Genomic DNA, 25,468 nt, shown 5'->3' on the forward strand with positions numbered 1-25,468 from the left:
AGAGCTCCCAAGTGCAGCTCTCCGGCACACAAGGGTGGGATGCCCAGGAGGCCAGCAGCAGAGGGATCTTCAGCCCAGCCAGAGAGGTCTTGGTTTACACAGGATGGAGAAGCACCAGGGAGGACAGGCCAGAGGGACCTCAGATGCTCAGCCTGTTCACCCCAAAGCCAGAGGGTTTAAATAGCTCCTGTAGCAGCAGAATGGAAGCACTCTGAGAAGAAAAGGTTCCCAGGTACTGCAGGCATGATTTTGTTCACAAAACCAGTTGTTGTTGAGGAAGCCTTAAGGTTTTTCCACTCTGGAGATGGTCCTTGAGAATTTATGGATTTTTTAAATGATGACACAGAGTAGTTTGGTGAAAATGAACACACTGATTTATTGATTGAGGAAAGAATTAAACATGCATAGAAAAGGTGAGGTTGCATTGAAGAAGGAACACAAAATTCTGACAGTTTGATTGATCCTGATTGGAAATATTGTGCTCTTATACTGCAAGGACAGTGTGCAGAGGAAACTCACTTTCTTCTTCTGGATTTCTCGAGAAGCAGAGAACAACCAAACTTTCACCCAAAAATTTATTATATCCATAAAGCTTGCTCTCAGCAATTCTCAGCATCTCTCATTTTTTACCATAGCACCACACAGTATTTTGAGACATTATGAATGGCTAATGTACAAAATTAGAGAACTTAAAGTAATTTTGAATATTATTTTACCAAAACCAGTGCTGTCTCTGGATAGAGAACTGCTTGACCATGTTTTAGAACACATTACAATCTTGCATTCAGATAAAGGAAAGAACATACCAAAGTTATGGGCATCAATCTTTCTTTATTAACAAGTACTCCCTTTATTTTAGGACAACTGCAAGGAGCCAAGTAAACAGTCAAAATTACTGCATAGACTAAAATTAATTAAGGCTTTTTTTCCCCATCACCATTTTTTCTCAGCTTACTCTAAGACATCTCCATAAATTCCTTGTTTTCCTCATGGATGCACACGATATCTAAGTACTAAGAACTTTTACCATTACAAGTATCTAATTCCAGAATAGATCAAGAACTGTCATTACTAGGCAGTTCACTTTTAAACCAGAATAATAAAACTCCTTAGTATCAAGAAGCTTGTACCTCAAAAATATTATGAGGAGAAATGGCCCTTACTGTAATAAACAGTCACTCATTCTTGTTTGTATTGATTCTAGAATAAGAATTCACATCAAACATTTGCTAATTAGAAGCAAATCAACACAATCCTCACTACTATTACCACAGTTACACTGTTTTTGGAGGTTTCCCCCCCTCCCCAAACACAAATAGTGTATTTTATTGGTCCCAAAGCCTTACATGACAATTAGAAAAAAACATGATTGATGGATATGACCCCTTTTTTGGCTGCTTGCTCTGGAGGTAGGTTGGTATCAAAACACTTTCAGCAGTCTTCATAAAGGATTTCATCTATTGGAACATCATTTTCTGTCACAGGCACTGATTCACAAATCTGTTCTCTAAAAGCCAAAGCAATCGTGTAAGGCTTTCCACGGGGATGTTTCATACATCTTTCAAGATAGGTATCATAATATCCTTTCCCTCTTCCCAATCTGTTGCCTTTTTTGTCAAACCCAAGGCCTGGCATGAAGATAAGGTCAAGACCTCCTGCAGAAAAATGAAATAAGCATTAGTGGATGCCCTGTGGATTTCCTGATGGTTTGACTACAACCACATAACTTCAGACATTTGCAAGAACACAAGCTTTGTGTTTTGTAAAATGCTTCCCTTTCTTTGATCAGATGAAAAATACTTTGAATACTAAACCTGTAAATTTACATTTTCATCTATCAATTGCGTACTAGTTCAGCTGAAAAATAATTAGATCTTGAAAAGCTGGATGGGAAAAAAACTCCGCATTTTGACAAATTTATTTTATCATTTTAACCCCACACTTCCAAATACAAATTATTATGACTCTAAATCAGACAGAGATTGAACTCAGGGAAATTAAACACAGGAGGAATCAGAAAATCAAATGAACTTCAACATCAGACACAAAATAGAAAAGGAAAAAAAGGATGAAAAGATGTGTAGGAGAGAGGGGAGACATCTTCTTGACACCACTGTAAGATGACATGAACCTTCTCTTGACCTTCCAAACCCAAAAATCCTTGAATACAATATATTCTGAAAGTGGCAATTTGCCCTCCTATACCAAGATGAAGATTTGAAGGCTTGTCCCTTCATGATGTCAGGCTCCTTTTGTCCCAGAGGATTTTCTTTCTCAGCCTCCAGCAATTTTCTCTGTTGTTCCCGCAGCACACACAGGCATTCTGCTTGCCTGCCCTAAATATCCCTCCTTCCACAGGAATCTGGTGAGATTGCACTTGATTGGAACTCAAATCAGTTAAAAAGCTGAAAGAAAATGCACAAGCTGCTAATGACCTGGACTGGCTGGAAACTCCAACAGAAGACCCCACCAATCAGCTCCAGATAGAGAGGCAAGAGCTCTTGCTTTGCTCCTGCTCTGTCAGGGGATGTGGATCAGCACCCTGCCAGGGAGCCAGCTCCAGTTTACACTTGGCTGCACACTTGTTTGAGGAGCTGATTCCCATCACTGAAACTGCCATGAGCAGTGACCACCAGGCACAGAGGCTGCTGCACATCCCTGTCCCTTCTGCAAGGCTGGCACGTTCAGTGTGACAAGTCTTGCACAGACATCCTCCAAACAAATGAGCTGGACTGGCCTGGCGCTGACTCCTGAACCCAGGAACATCCCATTTAGTCCCTTCACAAAGCAAAGAAAGTCTTTTATTTCTTGCTGCTGTAGCAGACAGACACTTAGGGAGAGAAGGGCAGGGAGTGGAAAGGCAGCACAGACTAAAAGACAGCTGACACGAGTCTGGAAAGATAGAAAATACAGTCTCAGTCCACTGCTTCAGCCTTCTTACAGGAACAGTGCTTAGCCTTGAGCAGCTTTTCTGTGACCAGACTCTGCTCCTGCACCAGAGCTTGGACCTGGTCAGGTATTTTTCTGCTTTTTCCATGTCCACACCTAACCCTTCCTGCCATTTTGGGCTGAGCTGCTTTCAGTACAACTGAGGGGTGATGCCCAGCACTGAAGGAGATGTGTGGGAGCATGTACTGGAAAAGCCAGAGCAAGGCAGAGTTTTTCAGTTTAGAGGGAATCCCACCTGAGATCACACATCAACTCCAAACTCTGTCTGGAAGAGCATGTTAACAGTTCACATAAGATCAACTCATCTGCACACACTTCCCAGGCTCCTGGAGATTTCCTTCAACTCTTCATTGTTCAGAGGAGTCACTGACATGAACACTCATCCATCATGACCTGATGTCTTAATTAGAACATTGATATAAAATATGCAAGGCAACACAGCGCAAAATGCTTAGAGAACATCAATCTTGCAAATCCAGCAAGAAGCACAGTTTTTCTAAGGAGATCAGGGGAGCAAGGGGAGAGAATTAGCCAAAGGACAGACCACAGAATAACAGTGGTGGGATTAAAAAGGAGTCAGGGTGTTTTACACACTGCAGTCAACTTTTGATTCAGAGGACAGTGAAATGAGTGAAACAGCAAACAGCAAACAAAGAGAAAAAGAGGCCAAAGGAAGAATCATGGTCTCCCTGAAAAGAGATGCCATTTTATGGTACCACCATGCACATCATTTTGGACATCGCACATCACATCCCCTCAGTTTGCTCTTGCCAACTGTCAGGCCTGTGGACTACAACCTAGCAACCAGCCTCCCTGTTGGCAAGGTCAGGAATAGATTCTGCAGCTCAAATCCTTTCCAAGTTACTCCTACTATCTTCTCCACAACCTGCCTCACATGAGCCCTGTGGAGGTATTCAGGTGGCCCAGAAAGCAGTAAGTTCCAATCAGTCATGATGCACAGAACTAAACACACTCTGCCTCACAGTCTGCTTCAGTCGTTTTCACTCCAGGTGCCTCTCAAGACAAAAAGCAGGAAACATTTGCAGTCTGCTGCTGGCAGGAAGAATGCACACAGGGGGCAAATCTGCAGAGCAAAAAAGGTGCCATTTCTCCCTACATTTGTGTTAGAGACACGAAGAAGACAAGTCAGGGGAAACACTAGGGAAAGAGGGAAATGGCAAGAACAGTGAAGGGAAGAAATATATTTTCTGTGGAGTTTAACTGATATCATCAGGCACCTCAAGTGAATTTAGATGTATTAAAGCACTGTTTTCCTCTGGGTTCCCTGAAGAAACAGGGACTCTTTTAACAAGCTGGCTCCTCTATAATCATGAGGGTTTTATGTTGAAGAACTCAAACAAGCTTATGAAAATCTCAATATGAAGAATTATGTTGTAAATACTGTAGTAGTTACCCTTATATTTTTCTTCTGTGGAGCACAGCAATACTGACTGCCTTGCTCTGATTCGCAACATGTTCTCTGAAATTCATGCAACTCACACTGCACAAGGCTTAAGTAAAATGTCTTTCAAGACTTTTGGTAGAAAAAATGACACAACTAACCCTGCAAGAAGCCCAAGGGCAGCTTGAGCAGCATTAGTCCCAAATCCTGTATCAGGATCTAGAATGGATGGCAGAGAGCTGCAAGGACTAAATGTTTCCCTGACATGTAACTTGGGGGGTAAAAAACCTCTTGTGGTTCTGTGGCAGTGTGGGGGAAGAGCTGTCACAGGAAGAGAGGTGACACACAGATGAGACCAAGATTGCAGACACTTAAGATTGTTATCAGCACTGAGGGTACATCAACAGGATGGCAGCTGAGGATAAGAACGTGCCCCTTGTGGCATGAGGTCCTCATGCTCCTCAGCTCTCCCAGCCCTGCAGGATTACTGTCTGCCACTCAGTTCTGGGCTTGCTCTGTCCTAACATCCCACAGCCCTTGCTCTTACATCCCACTGTGCGAAATGGCATCCTTGAAAATCCAACACCACATCAGGTGTTTTAGTGCCTCATCGAACATGTTAAGGAAAGTCTCATGTTTGACATCTGCCCATCTCCTTGCCATGTCCACTATCTCCCATGTGTCTGTAGACATTTAACTGCTGGTTCTTGGATCCCCAAGGGTCCTGCGACCACATCCACAGTCAAGAGAGTTTTGTTACAGGTGAGCTGTGCTTCTCCTGGAAAACTTGCATGTGGTCTGCAAATTGCTGAAAACACTGTCTCAAGCAACAATATTTTGCTCCAACTTCTATGTAGAGAATATCCATGGTTCTTGCACATTTTAAGCTACTGGGTATTCCAGTAAGGTTAGTAATTATGATGACAGTCACCTAATACTCAGTGTATCTATGGCATAAGCTCTTGTGGCTACAGCTGCTCCAAGTGGGTAGCACCATGCGTGAAATAATAACCCTGACTTATCTATCAGTGTGGGCACACAGCCATGCTGACACGGCCACACAGGCTTCATTTATACTGCTAAATGCAGCACAGCCAGAAAACAAATTGATTTACAGGATCACAGGTGGTCAATACCTTAATTGTCAGCACAGTGCCTGGCACTGCTGGACCAGGTGACACCCATGACTGCTCCAGGGGACAACACTGCCATGTGCAGTAAAGGCAGAAGGGGACAGGTCTGACTCCTCCAGACAAAAGAAGAGAGGCCAAGGTCTGTACAGTGTGGACAAGATGTATCTGTGCCACTTATCCCTGTGTTGTCTGGCAGTGTAGACAGCTTCTGAACCTGTCCTCTGGTTGTACAGGCACACTCTGTTTGCACTGACACCCTTACAATGATGTAGACATACCTTATGTCACAGAGGAGGGAAATGACTGGCCCAAGGACTCAAGAAATGAAATGCGTGACAAAACTATATTCAAGAGGCAGGTGTGCAAGCTGCACATGCCCTGACACAGCCAGCAGACCAAAGCATCAGCATCCCCTCTGAGTGTTTTAAATAAGAATACACATTTTCGTTTCCTCCGCAGTGAACCTCAGTTTGGCAGTGCATTTCTCATTACCTTCCATGATGGTATCAGGTTTGATTTGTCCCCCAGGGAAGGATTTTCTCCTTGCACCTCATTACTTCTCTTCTCCTTAATCTGATGTTCCTATTTGAAATGCCAGCCGGCATTTTCAGAAGTGTTCTTGACAATGGTTAATTACAGAAGGGTCCATCAAACTGCACAGATACAGGTCATGTAAAGACTGCTGGGGACTTGTTCTGCCCTCAGAAGGAGCAGCCAGCATGGCCTCTCTCCTCCCAGCTTCGAAGGGGCTCCACCAGCCTGTTGTCACCCACTGTGAGGGGTCATTCATCTCCCCCTGCACAGCTTGACATTCCTAATGGAAGCTGAAACTGAAACACTCTGTCATCCCCACTTCTCATCCCTTGTCATCCCCACTTCTCATCCCTTGCTGCCACTTGCTTTGTGGGCACAGCAAAGCACCTGGGACCCATCAAAGTGGGAGCTAGGACTCGTTTGATGCTCTCCTCAAAAGCAGAGACAGAGGATGGGGCAGAGGCTGAGCTGCAGCAGCTCCTGTGTGCCTGTGAAGAACAGCAATGTGCTCACACGAACCGTGCTCATGCTGTCTGAGCCTACAAGAGGTCAGCAGTGATCAGCTCCATGTCACTGCTGCTGCCCCTCACAGCAGCAGCTGTGCAGTTTGAGCTTCCCCTGAAGCACAGAAGTGTGTGCATTGTTTACTCCATCACTACAAGGATGGCTGGATCCTCACAATCTGGTACCTCAGGCAAGAATGAGTTTTCCAGTGGTTGGTTTTGTTTCACAAACACCACCTCTCTCGTGCTTTGCTCAGATGTAAATGATTTCATAAGGTGCAGGAGCAGAAGAACCAGGCCAAGAACAGCTTTCTGTTTAAAGGAAAGGAGTGTTCATGTTGCTGTGCCACCATAAGCAATGTCTGATCTGTGCAAAACCTCTGCTGAGCTCATGAGTAATTGAAAGCTGTTGATTACAAGGAATGAAAATTTACTTTGGTCCTTTTCTGACTAGCAAAGACCACAATGGATTAAAAGGCAAACCCTGTTTCAGGAAAACCTTACTTTCCAGAATGAAGAGTGCAGTAACCATCTGCTGCCTCCATATCTGCTACCCTGGCAGAGAGGAAAAAACCAACTCAATCACTTGAGTTATCTAAGTATTACCTATCTAAGTTACCTAATATCTAAGTATTAGTCTTGGTGACATGCAGAGTATGAGCCAATGGATTGGAATAACTCAGAAATTTCTAATTTCTAATTAATGACAGAGTCATCACTGAAACTTTAATTACTGTCAACATTAGCATAGTTAGGCCTTTTGGGTAGGTGTGTGCTTTCAACACATACTCTATAGGGCACAGATCACCATCCTGTCTGTATTTACACAGCACCTTAACACTGTGGTCTGAGTTAATCACCAGATCTCAGGGAAAACAACTCCACAAAAGTATTTCACTTATGCTGCAGCAAAACCAATCCCTTCCCTTTTATGGTTTCTCCTAGAACATCCTGGGTGCCCCAGCACCACTCCTGAGGTTACCAACACTTACTGTTTCCTTCCAGATAAAAAGGTTTCTGCCCTTTGGAAAAAACCTGCCCTGGGTTTCGAGCACACCATCTCTGCTCTCACTTGTCTCTTGGTATAACATCAAAAAGGGAAATGCCAGATCTGCTCACTACAGATCTACAGATCTCACTACAGACCCTGCTGAGGTGCATGGTTCCCAAAGGGCTGGGATTGCTTCCAGAGGAAACAAGCTCTTTCCCCCACAAACCCCTGGAGAAGACAAACTCTGTTACACACCCAACGAGACAAAAGCATTATCCTACAACTCATAAACATTTGAAAAAAAGGCATTCATCCAAACCCAATGAGGTGCACATTCAGTAACTCAGAGGATTGCAGACATAAACAACATTGCTTGCCTTGACCCAAGCAAGTCTGCTAAAATGCAAATACAATCTCTTAAAAAGAAAGGAAACTTTTAATTGATAATTCTTATTTGCTTACATGGTACACTGTCAGAAGGTCAGTGTGAACTCTCATCTCCCTGGAAACCCAAGTTCCAACATGAAGGACCACATCCTCAGTTGCTCCAAATTGACATTGCCCCATTGACTTCTCTGGGCACCCACCTTGGGAACTACATGAAAATATCCTGTATTACTGACATGAGTTTGAGAGGAATGAATTATTTTCTCTTGTAGATATGTGGTGTTGGTTGTTCATAAGAAGCTCTCCTTGAGTTCTCATTTTGTAGCCTCCTTAAGGTCCCAAACAGATACCTAACAGGACTAAAACTTGAGTTTCATATTAAAGTAAAAACAATCTCATTTTAAACTGCAGTCAGTAGCTTTTCCTCCAGGTGTTTCCCCTGTGAGAACACCTTTAATTGTGCACTACCATATCAGTTCAGCAGGACATACTGTTTTCTACCTATTCATAGACACCTGTTCCAGAATCACAGAATAGTCTGAGTTGGAAGGGACCCACAAGGATTATTGAGCCCAGCTCTTAAGTGAGCAGCCCACAAAGGGACTGAATGCACAGCATTGGCATCACAGCCACCATGCTCTGACCAACTGAGCTCATCTCAGGGTGTTGCTTCAGAAGGAGCCAGAGGAGGTTCCCAGCACAGAAATCAAAAGTCAAAGTATCCAAATCTCACAGGCTCCATCCACAGCTTCCTGCTATGGGACACACCATTAAGTCCTCAAAGCCTCAACTCCTCCAGGGAGAAATGCTCCTAACATCAGGGGTAATTGCTTTATTTTCATTCCTGTGTATGGGAATTGCAGGCAGCAGGAAGGTGCTGTCTCCTTTTGTGTTCCAAAGAACATTTTGCACACCCATACCCCACCTTTCACAGCCACACAGGTGCCAAGCAGACTATCTCCTCTGCAATCATGGTGCCCCTGCCGCTGGCATGACACAGACAGCTTCTGTTATTACTTCAATAAAATATTTTGCAGAAAATAGAACCATCAGCAGAATCTACAAACAAGCACTGAGCAACTCAGCGTTTATCGGCCTGCTCATCCATGTCAGTGCTTTGTGTCAGCATGAAACATTGGTCTTCACAGCTCACACTTGCCCTGCTGAACTACAGCATAATAAAATATTTATCTGCCTCCCTGAGAAGCTACATGATAGCCATCACTCATAAAGGTTTAAAACAACTGAGTGGCAGCCACTTGCCCGTTATTAAATCTCAAAAACACATAATAAAGCTGCTTGTTCAGCTCCTCTGCTACTGAGCTGTGCTCAAATAAATATCTCTGATTTTGAATTAAACCAAAATCTTGCAGGTTTAGTGCCAGTACATCTGACAAGCTAAGTGCAGTGAACAACATCAGCTAAAGTTTGTCAGCCCTGCTCAAACAAACCTATCCTGCTCCAAAGATAAATGTCCTTTCATGTTTCACCAGAGAAGCTGCTGTACAAGGCTAAGACTTGTGTTTCTGGCTGGTTTCACAATGTGGAAATGCTGTGTGAGGCTATAACCATCACACTCATTTCCCCTGAGGTTTAACTTACAGTAAGATGGGGACTCGAGTCTCATTTTCAGAGCTCCACCTAAAAGAAAATATGAAAAGTATTTTTCTTTTTCACTATTATTCATTGAGCCTGCATAAGCCCTGTAAATAAAACATGATCACTCAATACCACCCACAAAATGTCTGGTTTTGCAAATTCAGAGTAAAAGAAAAAATAGCTTAGAACTTCCCAGTCATCAGTCCGTGAAAAATGACTTAATCTGTTTCTGATATTCATATATGTGAGCACAGTCTGATTGGGAAAACATGGGCAATCAAAAATGTTTGGTTCCAAGGCTTGCACCTGGATTCTCCTGTGATTTTAAATCACCAAAATACTCTGAAACCAGATGTACCAAGGAGCAATTCCAAAGAGAGGAGAAATGGCATTAGAGCCACTTTACAGCACATCAACATATCTTGTTAAATCAGCAAATGCTGACTACAAATCTGCTCCTTTAGAGAAACTCACAAAGCATTGATGCTTGCACTGTTTATGTGGGAATACTGCTGCATCCTAAAACACAAGGATCTTTGTGTTTTTATGGGCATTTCTTTATTTCTTTATCAGCTACACTTCCATGGTGTTTGCCTGAGCATGCATTTGAATACTCCCACTGGATACACGTGCATGTCTTCACTCTTGGTCCTCTTTTGCATACTTCTGTCTGGGTATTTTTAAGTCAAAATGAGACAGAGGTGACTCATCTGGGGTTTTTTTCAATACTTTATGCATCACTACCAATATTTCCAATACCCTTTGTCTCACTCAGCAGATAGCCTATCATAAAATACGCAGAATTACTCATGAAATATAAACAGGTGGGACAACAACTTCCAAGTCAGTGGAAAACCTGGCAAACCTGGCTCCTGTAAGGAGTGACACCATTGATGGGACTATCAGGCTGCTTACAGGCAGGGTTTACTGTACATGCAGAGTCAGCTGGCTGGGAGGTGATGGCGCCTTCACAGTTGCTGTCAAATGTGTTAACACCACAACAGCTGAGAAATCCTGCTTCTTCCATCACAAGATTTTATTTTACCTTTTTAAGCTTGCACAGTTTAAAAATCCAGTTCTCCCCGGAATCCTATCCCTCCCTCACTTCAATCATCAATTTTTATGGGAAATTAGGCTGGAGCATTTGCTCTCCTGTGTGTGAGAGAGCAATGGCTGGGTGAGATTTTAATTATAGGAGAGCAGCCGAAATGACACCAATGCTCCATGGTAAATGCATGGAATGCTGACACCTGCCGGCAAAAGGCATCATGTCACTCCTGGACAGGAATCTGCCCTCATCTACATCCCAAAAATTCCCATCTCTCATGCACAACAGCCAGCCCAAGCAGGGACTGAGTTCAGCCTGACACCAAACATGAAGATCCAGAGCTATCCTTACACCATGAGTATCCTGCTCCCTGAAGGCCAGTGGGCTCTGGGCCAGTCCAAGGAGTTTCCCACATCCACAGGAATAAATGTGTATTTTGAATCTCAGCAAAACCAGCAGGGATTAACTGTGCCAGAAAAACAAATCTTTTGTAGCTGGAAAAGTGCTGACCTGATTTAATAGCCCACTAAGCTGGCAGTACACCAATCCTAGGAAAAAGAAAGGGGAAAAAAAATGTCACAAATTTCTGCCAGATTCATGAGCAGAATCTGCTCAGCAGCAAGTACCAGAGATGGTACCTGGGATGAGGGGATGAGGGGAGCACAGAGCTGGGCACAAGGAAAGGGCAGCAGGGAAAAGCTTCCTCCCCTCTCCCCAGAGTGTGTGCACAGAGATGAGCTTGGTGCTGGGTCTTCCTTTCCAAAACATGAAAATAAAGGGAGACAAAGATGTCTGTTTGGACAATTACTGCAGCCAGAGATACTTGCACATTGGCATTTCTCCTGCATGAGTTGTACAGGCTCCTGCCACACTCCAGAAATGAATTTCACCTCTTATCTACCTTTCAAAGACTCCTGTCTCTAGGAAACTGTATGAAAAAAAATGACAATGCTACTGTTCACACTCACTGGAGCAAAATTAGCCCTTTGAAACAAAACCCTTGAGAGTCACTTGCAGTGACTTCAAGGCCCTTGCCCATATTGCTTTCACGTCTCTTCAAACTTTAATTGATTACAGCAGAAGTAATCTTTTCAGTTGTTTTGACGAGTTTTCTGCAAGAAGGCAAACGTGGATGTGACACTTAAGATGATTACAAGGAAAAACAGTCTTTTAAAGCCTTAATGATCTTTATGGAAGCAAAGAGCTGGAGTGTTCCAGAGCTCTCAGCCTTTCAGGTTCACTGCAGGACACCCTGGCATGGGTGGTATTCAATTAAACCACACGGTGCTCGTGGTTTAGTCTGCACCAGGGAGATTCAGGAGGACACAAGGACACCAAAGGGCATTACAAAGCAACACCACAAAAACATATGAACTTGTGCATTTCAGAGCATTTTTAAAAAACCTGGAAAAAAAAGTCTCTGTATTGTGTCATACCTGTTTCTGAAAAGAAGAACTGGGAGAAACTCAGGTAGAAGTGTCTGCCTTCACTTAGCAAATGAAGTATTGATTATTGAGCTGTTCCAGAGAGTTCTGGAAGCTGGTGCAGAACTCAAGGGAAGGGCTGAGAGCAGCTCCAGGGGAGAGGAACCCCAGTGCTGGGATGGAGTCACACATCTTTCAGCTGAAGGCTGGGATGCAGAAAAACCCTGAGGAAAACTTGCTATCACCTGAAATGTTTTATCTGCAAGAAAACACTTTCCTAGCTCTACCTGCTAAGGAACGAGCAGGATGGAATGATATAAAATTACTTTATAGATCTTTACTAGTGGAACAGGCCCTTTTTTAATGATGTGTCATTGTGGAACATTGGTGTGGAAACCTCTGAGAGATGTGCCCAGTGAGCTGATCTGAAAAGCAGTGCTATGGTTTGTACAGAAAGAATGAACGTCTCCAGTGCCACTACATGCATTTCACAGTATTTCTTTACCTGGGCATAAAATTTTCTCCCAGGCATCTTTTTTTTTCCAGAATAACATCAGAGAGATTGTAAATGTTGAAAGAGCAATGGCTGGAACTCCTACAGAAAAGCTTCACTACAAGAAAAATAAAACAGTCAAAATGTGATAGAAAAGAATACAGTAGTATTCACAGCACAGGTGCAACTAAACAATGAATAATAAAAAGAATGTAACTCAAATATCCTTATTTACTTCTCATCATAGAAAAATGAAGTATCCCTTGAACTGAAAGCAGCAAATTTAAAATGAATACAAGGAACATAATATTTCACATGTTGCAGGAGCATAATTTAATATTAACATAATAACGAACATAATATTTCACATTACAACTAACTAACCAGTACAACTCACAGCTGTTGGAAGGCAGCAGAGCCAAGGGCTTAATACAAATAAAATTAGATGCTTAGAGGAATGCTCCAAATGCCTGCTGGAAAGAGAAACCAGAACCTGTTTGTAAGGCAATAATCTGGGCACTGCAGCTGCAGAGGTAGGAACATCCTTCAGTTAGTGCTACACAGCTCCAAGTTGTGAGATTTCCTGACTCTTGTAAAACATGTGATGCTGTATTGCATGTCCAGATCCTGTACTGTGAGAAGGATCCTCTCTCCACAGCAAAATTCATGACCAGAATTTTAATGCCTCATTTGCACTGAATTTTGTTCTTCTTTTGCGTATCAAAAATAGTATGGATCATTGTCTCCAAACACAAGTTCATTCCAAACTTTAAATCATTTCATTAAAAAATAAATTACATTAGCAGCTAAGCCTCGATTTTCAATTTTGCATTGTGCCAGGCTCTCAGGTTTTCTTTTTATGACCAGTGTAAAAAGATTTTAAATTATAATCCATCCCTTGACATATTTTGTACTTCAAGTTTTAATCAAGTCTCCCAGAGGAAAAGAAAATCTAATAGTACCTACAACCACTTTACAATCTTGTTTGGGGTATGTTTTTTTGGATTTTTTTCCCTAAGCAGAAACATTTAACATCTCTGCTTTTCACATACCCATATTTCATTTATTCTTGATACATTCCTATCTGCATATAGCTCGTTTAAATATTCCCAGCTACCTCTGAGCATTGTTTACCACATATCTTTTTTCAGAATGATTAGCATCATTTTGTATGGTCCCATTATGCCTTCATGGACAGCTGAAGTAGGATAATAGACCTTCCCTATTCCTTCAAGCCACAGCATTTTTTACTCACAAGTGTTTTTTATTTCTAAACTCTAATGTGCCTCATCTTTCAAAATCCTCTCACTTCTGGTGCATGTTTTTGGGGGGGTGGGGGAAGAACCCATTATATTTTTTTTAAATCCCATTTTATTTTGCAGTTCTAAGTCAAACCTATTCCTCTTAAGACTGTGCTGCCATCAATTCAGTCACACTTCTCAAGAACTGTGCTAAAATTTGGAATAACTAAGAATACCGATGGCATCACAAGGCCATCAGTCCTGGCAGCAAATGCAGAATCTTTGAATGCATGAATAAATAGCAGGAATTTAAAGACAGGTGAAAGAGAGTTTCTGCAGACAAAAATGCTTCTGCAGGGCAAATCCTGATGGCAAAGTTTCAGACAGGGTTAATGATCACTCAGGAAACATTTCAAACTACTCCAGGTTTGGAACTGTAGCCTAGAGGTAGCCAGCAGTTTCCTTGCAAGAGAATCATGTTCCCTGGCATAAACCCTTATAAACTAAATGCTATCACACAGGTAAGCTGTCCCTGTCTGTTTCTGCTGCCAGCAGGTTGTTGTAATTTATGCTGCAGCAAGTCTCACAGTGTTCTGGAAATTAAAAGGGCAGAAAGATAAAACTACCTTAACCTTAAAAGCCAACATTCAAAAAGGTTATATGAAAACAAAGCTGCAAGAAGTTGCTGCTAGACATATGTTAGTACTTCCTTATTTTATTTCAAATTTGGATCTTTTTATTAACAACAAATTTTTACTGTCATTGAAAGCATTGATTTTCTAGTTAATATTGCACTTATTATTTTGAAGTTACAACACAAATGCTGTGACCAGTAGGCCACCAAAATTTCCAGCGCTGAAAATGCCAGAAGTCTCCAAACTAAATTACAAAATACAACCCTTGTTCTTAATACATTCATTTCTCAAAGCAAAAATGCACTATGCTGTAGTTGAGTAGCAGCAGATTATTCAGCATTCCTACATATAAGATGCTATTTTGTCAAATGCTGACATTTTTCAGCTTGGGTACTTATGCCAATCTGAGATGGGAGCAGGGGGGTTATGTTTGTTTTATTCCTGCAGAATGGCTCACTGGTTTCCAAGATCACAGCTAGGAAAATAAATAAATAAATAAAAGAAAAAGGAGAGAAGCTCTGTTGCTCCATGCCTTGTAGCAGGAACTAGAAATCTCACTGGTAGCACCCTCACTGGTGGTGATGTGGCTTCAGCACAGTTCAAAGCCATTTGAGCCAGGCTTATGCAATGCTGCAAATGTGTGAAAAGCTGCAATTGGCACAGGCTTAGGAGACACTGTCAGGGTGAGTTCTGGGGCTCTCTGAAGGTGCCCCCCTCCCTGTACCACTACTGGAGTCACATCTGCATGGTGGCCCCACGACTCTCTCCAGGAACCTGTGCCACAGGGGATGTTCCCTCCATCCTGGCTCCTCATTCCTCCTTCCCCACACACAGCACTGATGTGGCAGGGTAAACTGGATCCACTCATCTGGGTTCAAAAAATCCCAACAAAAACAGGAGGGGGGAAAGTAGGGGAATAATCTTCACCCAGAGCAGCAGGTTAATGCAGCTCACCAGAGGCAGGAATAGGCTGAAAACACACGAGGGAAAACTCCTTAAGCTGGTATTAGTGCACAGATGGAGCACGTGGAGCTGCAGGCTCAGCTCCTCCTGCCAGACCCATCTCAGCTGTGAGGACTCCCAAGAACTTTCATTTCACTGGCTGCTGCTATTCCTGCTGTCTGGGGCAAGACTGGGAACTGAAACATGGAAGGAAATGATGACTGAAGTTTCACTGAGACTTTTTTGGCATGGCACCCATTTTCACAACCCCTCACCATCAGCTTCCTTCAATTGCATCAGTCCAAACCTGTGTGGTGGTTCTGAGAAGAAACTTCTGCTGGTGCTGGGTTGCTCCTAACCAAGACTGCTTTCACAGCAGAGGTCCCAACGTGGCTGCAGGGCCATCTGTGCAGGCACAGGAGAGGATGGGTGGGGACCAAGAGGAGGAGAAAGGGCAGCAGCTTATTTAATCAGGCACTGCCCAAAAGAAACAATCACAAAATATGTCTTTTGTAGTATTTCGTGGGGAAAGTACTATAAAACAAGTTTTTCTAAGCCAAGGCAAAAGAGAAAGAAGCCAGCACAGTGGGGAAGGAAATGAGTAAATTGGGATGGAGAATCTTGTATGTCTGGAAGCAGACGAGTGAAAGAAGACAAAACACATGATCTCCTCCCTTTTGGCAGGGACAAGCTATTTATGCTGGCCCAGCTGCCCCTGAAATGACAGGCTGGGACTGAGAGCAGGGGGAAGTGGGGAATACAGTGAGAAAGGCCAGAGAAAGACACTTGAGGAGGGAGTTTCAGAGAAGCCAGGCAAAGAGCAGAAGGATAGAAAGTGATGTTATAGTGGCAGAGAAACTAAAGCTTGAAAGAGGAGGTTTAGTTCAAGGCTGAGACAAATCTGGAAAATTATTGTTTTTGGAGGAAAGAAAGAAGAAAACTTAATGTTGGAAAAACAAGTCTGTATTCACTGGGGGCAGCTCCTCTGCAAAACAGGCTGCAACAGGATCCTGAGCCTCTGCTGCTGCTTCTCCATCAGCAAATACCACTTAATACCTTTATGTCACTGAATGGTGCAGTGATGAAGAGCCCATACAGAAATGCAGATCTCCATCCTAGTTTGAATAATGCACAGTAAAGAGGCCTGCAGCTCTAACCTGGGCAGGGAGAAAGCAAACCACTGAGCAGACACTCCTTAGAACAGTCATTAACAGCAAGCAGAGTTCATCTTCTGCCTCTGTGAAAGAGCCCAGACCATTTCACCTGGGTTCATCTCTGAGGGAGTTCACACCGGAGGGACAAGGACCATGTAACAATGTACTGTGACACCAGGGCAGAACTGACAGAGATTAAGAGGCTGAATTAAGTCTGTACACATAATCCCATTTCTTGCATTTCTTAGAAAAGCACGTCCCAATCCATTACAGTAGATTCAGAGCCATCATTGCTAATAACATTTCAATTTTTGGCCAAGAAAACTATTTAGGCCAAACCCCCTTCTCCCATCATGCAGGTGAATGTCAGAAAAGCTTTTTATAATTTATTGCACACCTTCAGCTTCCAGTCAGTAGTTCAGTTATGAACACTTAAGCATATTTGCTCAAGCCCCCCACCTGAGATCCCTGGCCACATGCCTCCCTTCAAAGAAGCCTCCAATAATTTTAGCATATGGAAACACTCAACCTACTCTTTTTATCTTTTTTTTTTTTTTTTTTTTTTTTGTCCCAATAAGAATAATCTCTTTTTCAAAATAATAACTTAGCTTTTCCCTCATAGTTCTCAGTGAGTCTAGGTAATAATAAATAACATTACAAATGAGGAAACCCATGTCTAGCTCAGTGAATCACACCACCTCCCTAAACCACACTGAAAATGAAGCTGCTGGCAAAATGTTCTTTAAACTTCTGTGGGAGTACTGATAAAAAGAAAACACGGAGTACAGTTTTATCTGATTAAGTCCTTCCAAAGTTGTGCAATGTTTCTACACTTCTGTAAACAAATACTGCAACCTGCCTGGACTTTCATCAGCAGTATTACCTTGGGCAAAACCCATTTATACCATTGATAGGCAAGGATAAAAATGGGAATGGGTACCTATTAGGAAAATGTACCACTGGCTTGCCCCAGAAGTTGTCTAAATCTTTTCAACAGATACAGCTGGAAACGAACCAAGTCATGCACCTACACACACCCCTACTCCAAAATATCTGAACTTCTTCCACCTTTGTTTTTTCTGTTATTGTCCATATAGCCTAACAAAAGCAACTTCTCACAAGCCAATGGGACACCCACACATGGTAGAGAAGATGACAGACTTTCTCCTACCACAAAGCAGCGATCTTTGTTTATGCCAACACGGTGTGATGTGAGTACTGCCAAGACGAAAAGAGGCAAACCCTGGTCCAACAGAAAAAAGGATCATCTCCAAAAGGAGGGCTTGTGTCTATTCAACATTGCCCATGATTGCTACCAAAGACTGGGAAACTCTATGCAAAAATTATACCTACTCTTATATTTGAGCTATTCTTAACAGTATCTAAGCCTGATGTTTTATGGACTGTGTGAATTTAAGTTTTTTGTCATGCAAAATGAATACACTGAGAAATTACATGGCTTATTTATGTACCTACAGGCTATTTCTTGGAAATTACATAGTAATTTATGCCAGCCATAGGAACATTACTAATGTAACACCATGTTATCTCCTTACAACAATGTAAATGCCTCAGATCACCAAAGTATTTGATAACATCTCTGAGACAAATGTGCCATCCATGCGTCATTGCAACAATGGAGGATGGATGGAGCAGCAAGGCAATTTGCATTCTTGCAAATGTACCAAAGTTCAAAAAATACAATAGGTGACAAAAATATAGCAGAAGGAATAAAAAGAAATATTGGGTTGAAGTGTGTGCTTCAATTGGTAGTGTGTATATGATGCTCAGTGGAAGAAAACTAAACTAATTCTCTAATTTACAAAAACTGTTCCAGGATAAAGGACCAAGGTTTGACTTCCAATCCAAATGGCCTTATTCCAAAATTACTGTACAAACAGTACAAACAGACTAATACTGAGTTTCAGGCAGAACGAGTCTGGCATGGACATACATCAGTTCTTAGAGATGGTCTCTTGGCACCTCTCTGTAGAGCACAGGAGCCCTCCTGGCATTGCTCTCTGCCCACAGCCTGGGGCAGAGAAGGAAGCAGCAGCTCCAGAACTAGCCAGGTACCAAAGTGTGTTCCTGCCTTCCCCATCTTCACTGTTTGGCACCCAGGTACATCTCAGTGCTCTCTATACCTGGAAGTCCTTTCTCCCATCATACCTCAAATTGTGTGTTTAGTCTGTGATGTCTACAACAGACTGGCTAAATTCAATTAACAGCAGCTTGCCAGTAGCACAAAAGCTTGTCCAGAGTGCCTGAACTAAGCTCAGTCAACAGAACTCTGGATATTTTTTATTACCTTCAAAAGTCCCTAAATCCCACCAATAAACACAATTTTTTGACAAACATTGGCAAAACATCAAACGGTGCTAAATATTAAATTTTAAAAAGATGATTGTATAAGGCAGTGAAATCCCTTGCTAGCTAAAATGTAGACACAGAAAGGATTCGGAATTAGGAAAGAGGTAATGACTGAAAATAAAAGAGAAACAAATATGGTGAAGTGTTCTGGAAAAGTACATTGGCATCCCAAAGCAAATACAAGCCCAAGTTCAATCAAACAGAGTCATAGAAATGTTATGTTCCTTTACCAAGCACTAAAAAGCTGGCAAGTGTGTGAGGTGTGGAAGCTGTCTGCATGGTGAATTTCCACCTGGAGAAAATCTTCCCAGGCTGAGGTTTAAAGCATGAGTTCAATATGAGTTTTCCATTAATAAGATTAAACATTTCTGCAGATGTTTTGAGAAGACATTAAAGTGTTTACAAAAAGAATGCAAATAATGAATGCAAATACACAAAAAGTAAGCTTGTTTACAAGTAGGAGTTGGGGAATTTTAGGTTAAGATATAGGTTATTTGGGGATCAAAACACACACACACAAGTTTGATCTTAATTTACTTGTACCTTCTCAACCCTATGAAGAATTCAGTGTCTGAGACAGCATTATAAGGTCAAAATAAAAATGTGAGAGAATGATACTAGTAGAAAAGACTGCAGGCCAAGAAAGTCCTTTTATTTTCAGTCTAAGGTCTCAGTCCAGAGAGCTGTTCTACAAGGGCAGGCTCCATATCAGCACTGTGATTCATCCATGCAACACAATTTGCAGGATCAAAGATTTCAGAAAATTCCCAGTCTATGGGCATCACCTGAGAAGTTCCCAACCTTTCAGGCAGCACAAACCAAAGTTCTCAGAGAATATCTTAAAACTGTGACTTTCAGTGGCAGCTTAAGCTACCCCCAGCTACCCCTCTTTCCTTTACAAGTCTCTACATGACACTGGCTGAGACTGTGCTGAGGATGTCCATGGATCAGACCAAGAAGCCGATTTATGTGGAGGGCTGAGTTTTCTTTCAGCTGGATCAGTGCAGTTGTGTTCCTGCTCTGCTGGCATGTCATTAGGGTGGCACAGGGTAGGGAAAAACAGGCAAGAGAAAAGAGCATCTCTCTACAATGTATAAAAACAAGGTGTAACATTTAATTTCACTCTTGCTGTCAAAGTATTTCCTACCAGCCTCCAGGCTTCTCCTGCTCAGCAATCCCATGATGCAGCAATAAAATACTCACCACCAGCAAGAGCTTCCTCTCTTGCAGTGTCATCATCACTGGGCTGAAGAATATTCCAGGATGTCAAAGCAAGTGAAGACATGTCTTCAGCTGATGATAACTTCAGCATGTCCATGTGATTGCTCTGAGGTTTGTAACGGGGGATGAAACACTCCTTGCCTTGCTTAAAAATGTCCTTAATGATTTCTTCTGTCTGGACTTCATCTGGCATGCTCAGGAAGATTGCAATTCTTTTGGATTCTTGGTACTTGGGATGGTCAATCACCTACATGGGAAATTGACACAACTGGTTTATGAAAAGTTTTTCTAAAGATAACTTACTTTCATTTAACACAAAATATTCATTGAAAAGGGTAGAGATACAAAGTTTGATGCATCATAAAGAGAATAAACTGACTTTGTTGCCTACTCCAACATTTCTACCATTACCAAGATCAAAATAGGCAAATTTTTGCCATCTAGAGAACTAAACACTGCAACACAGGTTTGGGCCAGCCAAATACAATTTTGCAGATAATCTTCCAATCCCCTAAAGATCTTTGCCATAACAGTGCAGACATCCTCAAATGCCCAACAAACACCACTGCAGAAGAATACAGCAGGCCAGAACTGCCAGCTTATGCAAGCCAAGAGGGCTTAGCATTCCTTTCCTTCCATCCTTTTCACAGGCTGCACCTCTCATCTGTGCCCAGGCAGAGTGGGAAGTGCCTCAGTGATAATAACTCAAAGGAAAATCAGCTCCAGAGCAGATGAGTGAGGAGCACAAAGTCTTCCAAGAACAGGCCCCTCTTTCTTTTGTTAACCTGAATGTCTTCCCTCCAGCAGGATGAGATACATGACTTCAAACATCACCTGCTTCTAACAGGTGATCTTATTACTGCACATTTTTCAAAGCTTGAAGGAAGGATGGCCTTGCCATTTTTTGCTTTTCATGAGACTCTGAGCTGGGTTTATAAAAGGCTGAATATAGGAGGGAAAATAAAAAATGCTTATATGGTGGAAAAGTGTTAGCAGACATACCTCACTTGTCTCTGCCCATTCCAGACTGAATTCCACATTAAAATTTGAAAGGAGGCTGTTAAAAGCTTGTCTTCTCATTCTCTAGCACCTTATATATTTTGTCATTTACATCTGGACAAAACAAGTATAAATGTGCCCCTACTCATTTAAATGTGATTTACTCTTACTCTACACACTTAGACAAAAATCTGTTTAAAATATCAGACAATTGAGAAAACTCTCTACTGTCTACAGAGCAGAGATCACCAGATGCCCTGCTCAGTGTTTGTATAACTGCAGGGTAACTCACTCTTATGAGCTTTAGCCTTTGCCCTGGCCTTGTTTTGAGATACAAATGCCCCATCTGAGTCAATATATGGTTCTCACTACATTTTTTTATTTTCTTTCCATCACAGCAGTTAAAAACCCAAGTGAAATATTCAGAAGACAGATGGAATTTTGTAAGAGGAAAACAAAATAAACACTCCAGACTAAATGATGGTGCTATGTGTTGCTTGGCCACAGAAACATCTTCAATCCAAACTGTATTTTATTTCCTTTTCTATCTGCCTAACCCTACACATGGATTTTTCCACAGGATTAAGCTCTCAAAAGACCAGAATTTCCATGGTAGCTTTTGCTGCAAAAAGCAGACTGTTTAGTCCAACTGCAGACTCCAGAAAAGAGATGTGGCTCATGTTGAGGGCCTCCAGAGCCAAAACCTCTCATGGGTTTGGTGAGGAGAGAAACTGAGACACTGAGACTTTGAGACGAGGGCTGTGTGCTCTGGGCACCACACAGGTCCCATCTGCTCTGATGTATCCAGTAACACATTAATCAGGCTGTAAAGGAACAAAAATGAGGTTGAAGATGTAAACCCACATGTGAGCAGGAAGACACAATTTCAGATATTCTCAGAATTGTGTAGATGCTCCTGCTATGACTCGGGGCAGTTTCTGAGAAGACTGAAAAAATTTCCACGCTTAACAAATATTATCTGTCCTTTGTTCACCAGCTGATGGCAATTTTTTTCAGAATCAGAGCATGCAAATAGCATGACTTTAATCATGAACATAAGCATTAAAAAGAATAATCACCCAGAAGCTAATTAAATACTGGTGGCTAGGTCAGCCTGTGAAGCTATTTAATTTTGAATTTAAAGATTATTTTGAAATGAGATTTTTCCACTAAAAATATTACTCAGGTGTTATAAAATAACCTGCTCACTTTAATTAGCTACAAGCACTGATGTATGCTACAAAGCTACATTTTTGGCTTTATATAATTCCAAGTATTTTCTCAGTTCCAAAATTTCTCCATGCCTGCTGTATTAGCTACCTCCCATGAGAAAGCCAACCCTACTTTCTGCCACTTACACAGAACCACTCTGTCCCAAGCAAGCTCAACATTTTCAATTTGTGTCACATTAAGAAAAGGGCAAGATAATTTCAATTTATGTCATATTTCCTGATGCCTTCTTTTAAGTAAAACAAAGGCTGTATCTTTTAGAGTGCTCTCACTAGAAGAAATGAGTGCTGTGTTGCTGTGTTTCTCAGCAGCAATTAGACAAAGGCTGAGGTCTCCTAAAAATTCAGTACTCCATGGGCTAGGTGCTTAAAAGTTGGCTGAGGACTCTGAATTTTTGAAGGAGATGCATACCAGTATTTGCTAAAATTCAAGAGATTTAAGTCTAGGATGTATGATTACTAAAATGCATTATCACGAGGGTAGGACACTACATATAGATATGTTTTTAAAAAGCATTCCCAAGGAAAAAAAAAGGTTATATAAATTCCAGTTAAAACTTCCTACAACTTCAAAGTTTCTGTGCTGCCACATCCCACTCATGAAGTGGCTACACATTAGTAGTAAATGAAGTCTATAAAATGATTTGAGAGCCTCTGGCAGGAAAATAACCATATAAATGTAGATCATCTAGAAGTACCCGCTGGTGCTGCAAAAAAAATGAGGACTGTGCTCTATTACATGCAGTGACTGCAAAATAAAATTTTATTATGTTTATTAAAATGATAAAATACATCTATATAAAAACTGTGTAATCCAAACACAAACAGGACATTTCAAAAGTACATACCCATATCACTCTGTGCTAGGATACCAGTTAGGCAAACCCTGCTTGATATCTTTTAGAGTGTGAAAATTATATTAGAAATAAAATTGTGTGGAAGAAACACCGCTGGAAGATACAGAAGGGAGATGACAGAACATAAAACAAGAGGCCAAATCAGGCAGTGGCTGGGTTTTTGTATGTATGGCCAGAGCCAGGCTGGCGTGAAATATCTGATATAAACACCTGAGGAGCCCTGCTTGGGGCGTGTGGCAGTCTGCCCCCACTGTCCCCAAAATCCAGGGGTGATGTGTGACCCACGCATGGGAAAAGTGTGACCAGCACCCCGGGGTGAAGAGTGACCACCGCGCCAGGGTATCCCCAGCATGCAGAGCTGATGTGTGACCACTCATGGGAGAAGTGTCCCCAGCACTCAGGGTAATGCATGACCACTGCTCCAGAATGAAGCGTCCCCAGCACCCAGGGTGAAGTGTGACCACCACTCAGAGTGAAGTGTCCCCAGCACCCAGGGTGATGTGTGACCACCACTCAGAGTGAAGTGTCCCCAGCACCCTGGGTGATGTGTGACCACCGCTCCAGGCTGAAGTGTCCCCAGCACCCAGGGTGATGTGTGACCACCGCTCCAGGGTGAAGTGTCCCCAGCACCCATTGAGAAATGTGACCACCGCTCCAGGCTGAAGCGTCCCCAGCACTTAGGGTGATGTGGACCACCGCTCCAGGGTGAAGTGTCCCCAGCACCCCCGCGTTAGCCGCCAGCAGTTGCTGTCACTCCGGCGCCACAGCCCCGCCGCCCGGCGCTGCCGGGGGCAGGCTCCGAGGCGGAGCTCACCCCCGCCCGGCGGAAGGGCGCCTGAGTCACGGTTTCGATCACCGGCAGGGCCTGGAAAGTCCCGGCCGCGCTCCCCGGCGAGCGGGGCCCGGCCCTGGCCGTGCCCGATGTCCGCACCCACCTTGCGCCCGAGCAGCCGGGACTGGCGCTGCTTCTCGGCCGCGCTGAGCGCCCGCAGGCGCTGCCGCAGCTCCGCCCGCAGCTGCTGCTTGGCCGCCCTCAGCGCCGCCGCCATCGCGCCGCCGTCCCCGGCCGGCTCCATGCGCCAGTGCGCCGGGCGGGCCCCGGCGGGGGCGGCCCGGGACCGCCCGCTCCGAGCCCGGGTGGCACCGGCCCCATAGTGCGGCAGGGCCCCTGCCAACACCAGCGTGGTGGGGTTTTTCTCTCTCTCTTTTTTTTTTTTTTTTTTTTTTTTTTTCTCTCCTGGCGCAGATCGAATGAATTTCCCCTTCTGTAATTACGCTGCAGGAAGGGAAAGTCTATTTCGGCGGGATGCTGTAGCCCCTGTGTGTGCCAAGCAGTTTCAGATTCCTGCGGCAGCCGGCGGTGGCCGTGCCCTCTGCTGCGGGATGCTGTGACGGATGGCCCCGTGGTGGTCAGCGGTGTCCAGCCCATGGCTGTGCCCACAGGGAAGATGTGCCGGCCCAAGGGACGCCTCTGAGTCCGACACACCTTTAACTGCCCGGGCAGGTGGTGGAGTCACCATCCCTGGAAGTGTTCAAGAAATGGCTGGATGTGGCACTTAGTGCCGTGGTCCAGTTGACAAGGTGGTGAGCAAAGATTAGACTCAATTTTGTCAGAGGTTTTTTCCAACCTAACTGATTCTGTGATTTTAAGCGCAGAAAGAGACGTTTCTGTGGAAGAACAGCTGTTTTCATAAATCTCCTCTGTGTGGCTTTTGATGACATCTCAGTTGAGCTGCTGTGTGCAGGGATGAAGTCATCAGCTGTCCCACTGGGCAGCTCTTTGGCCTCACCTTGAGCTCTAGAAGCAGCACGCTGTTCTCCCCTGGCAGATCCAAGGATCCCTTAAACAGCAGTGCCCAGGACCTGGGCACTGCTCAGTGTCATGGGTGGATAACTTCATGACACTTACATGGACACTATTTGATAAAACTTAGCTAATAGCCGTGCTGTTTTCAGACACTTTACTATGCTTAGAATTGGGGTGGTACATCTCATCACTGCTTTTCTTGCTCTGCACTGACAAAAAGAGGTTTTCTCCCAGTGAAGTTAACCTGGAGGCCACTGGACTGTTAATGATCCATCCAGTCTTCTTTTGTTTAAACTCTACCCTTACCATGAGGACAAGTTCTAAAATTATTGTATCACCTACATTTTGAAAAGACACAATTACCCTTTATATTTAACTTAAAAATTGTTTCTCTGAGTATGAAATAGGTTACTAGATCAGTGCAAAAGGAAGTGGATGTGGTATTAATAGATTGGTGTTAGCCACTATTGTATGTGGCTTGCAGCAGTGCTCAAAAAGGAACTGAGTAAGAATTACTGTTCTTACCATGAAGGCTTGGACTGCCTATAAA

At 43.1% G+C, this 25,468-nt stretch overlaps 1 protein-coding gene across 1 annotated transcript; it reads right to left on the reverse strand.

Moving 5' to 3' along the window:
- Positions 1-351: 351 nt before the first annotated feature.
- Positions 352-24,187, reverse strand: MTHFS (methenyltetrahydrofolate synthetase). Its single transcript, XM_059482175.1, has 3 exons — positions 24,047-24,187; positions 20,009-20,273; positions 352-1,655 (listed from the first exon to the last, which is right to left on the reverse strand). Exons 1-3 carry the CDS (start codon positions 24,185-24,187, stop codon positions 1,432-1,434), a joined length of 630 nt encoding a protein of 209 aa, XP_059338158.1. The 3' UTR covers positions 352-1,431.
- Positions 24,188-25,468: the final 1,281 nt, after the last annotated feature.

The sequence above is a fragment of the Ammospiza nelsoni genome, chromosome 14 (genome assembly GCF_027579445.1).
Source record: "Ammospiza nelsoni isolate bAmmNel1 chromosome 14, bAmmNel1.pri, whole genome shotgun sequence".
In the NCBI taxonomy this organism is placed as follows: Eukaryota; Metazoa; Chordata; class Aves; order Passeriformes; family Passerellidae; genus Ammospiza; species Ammospiza nelsoni.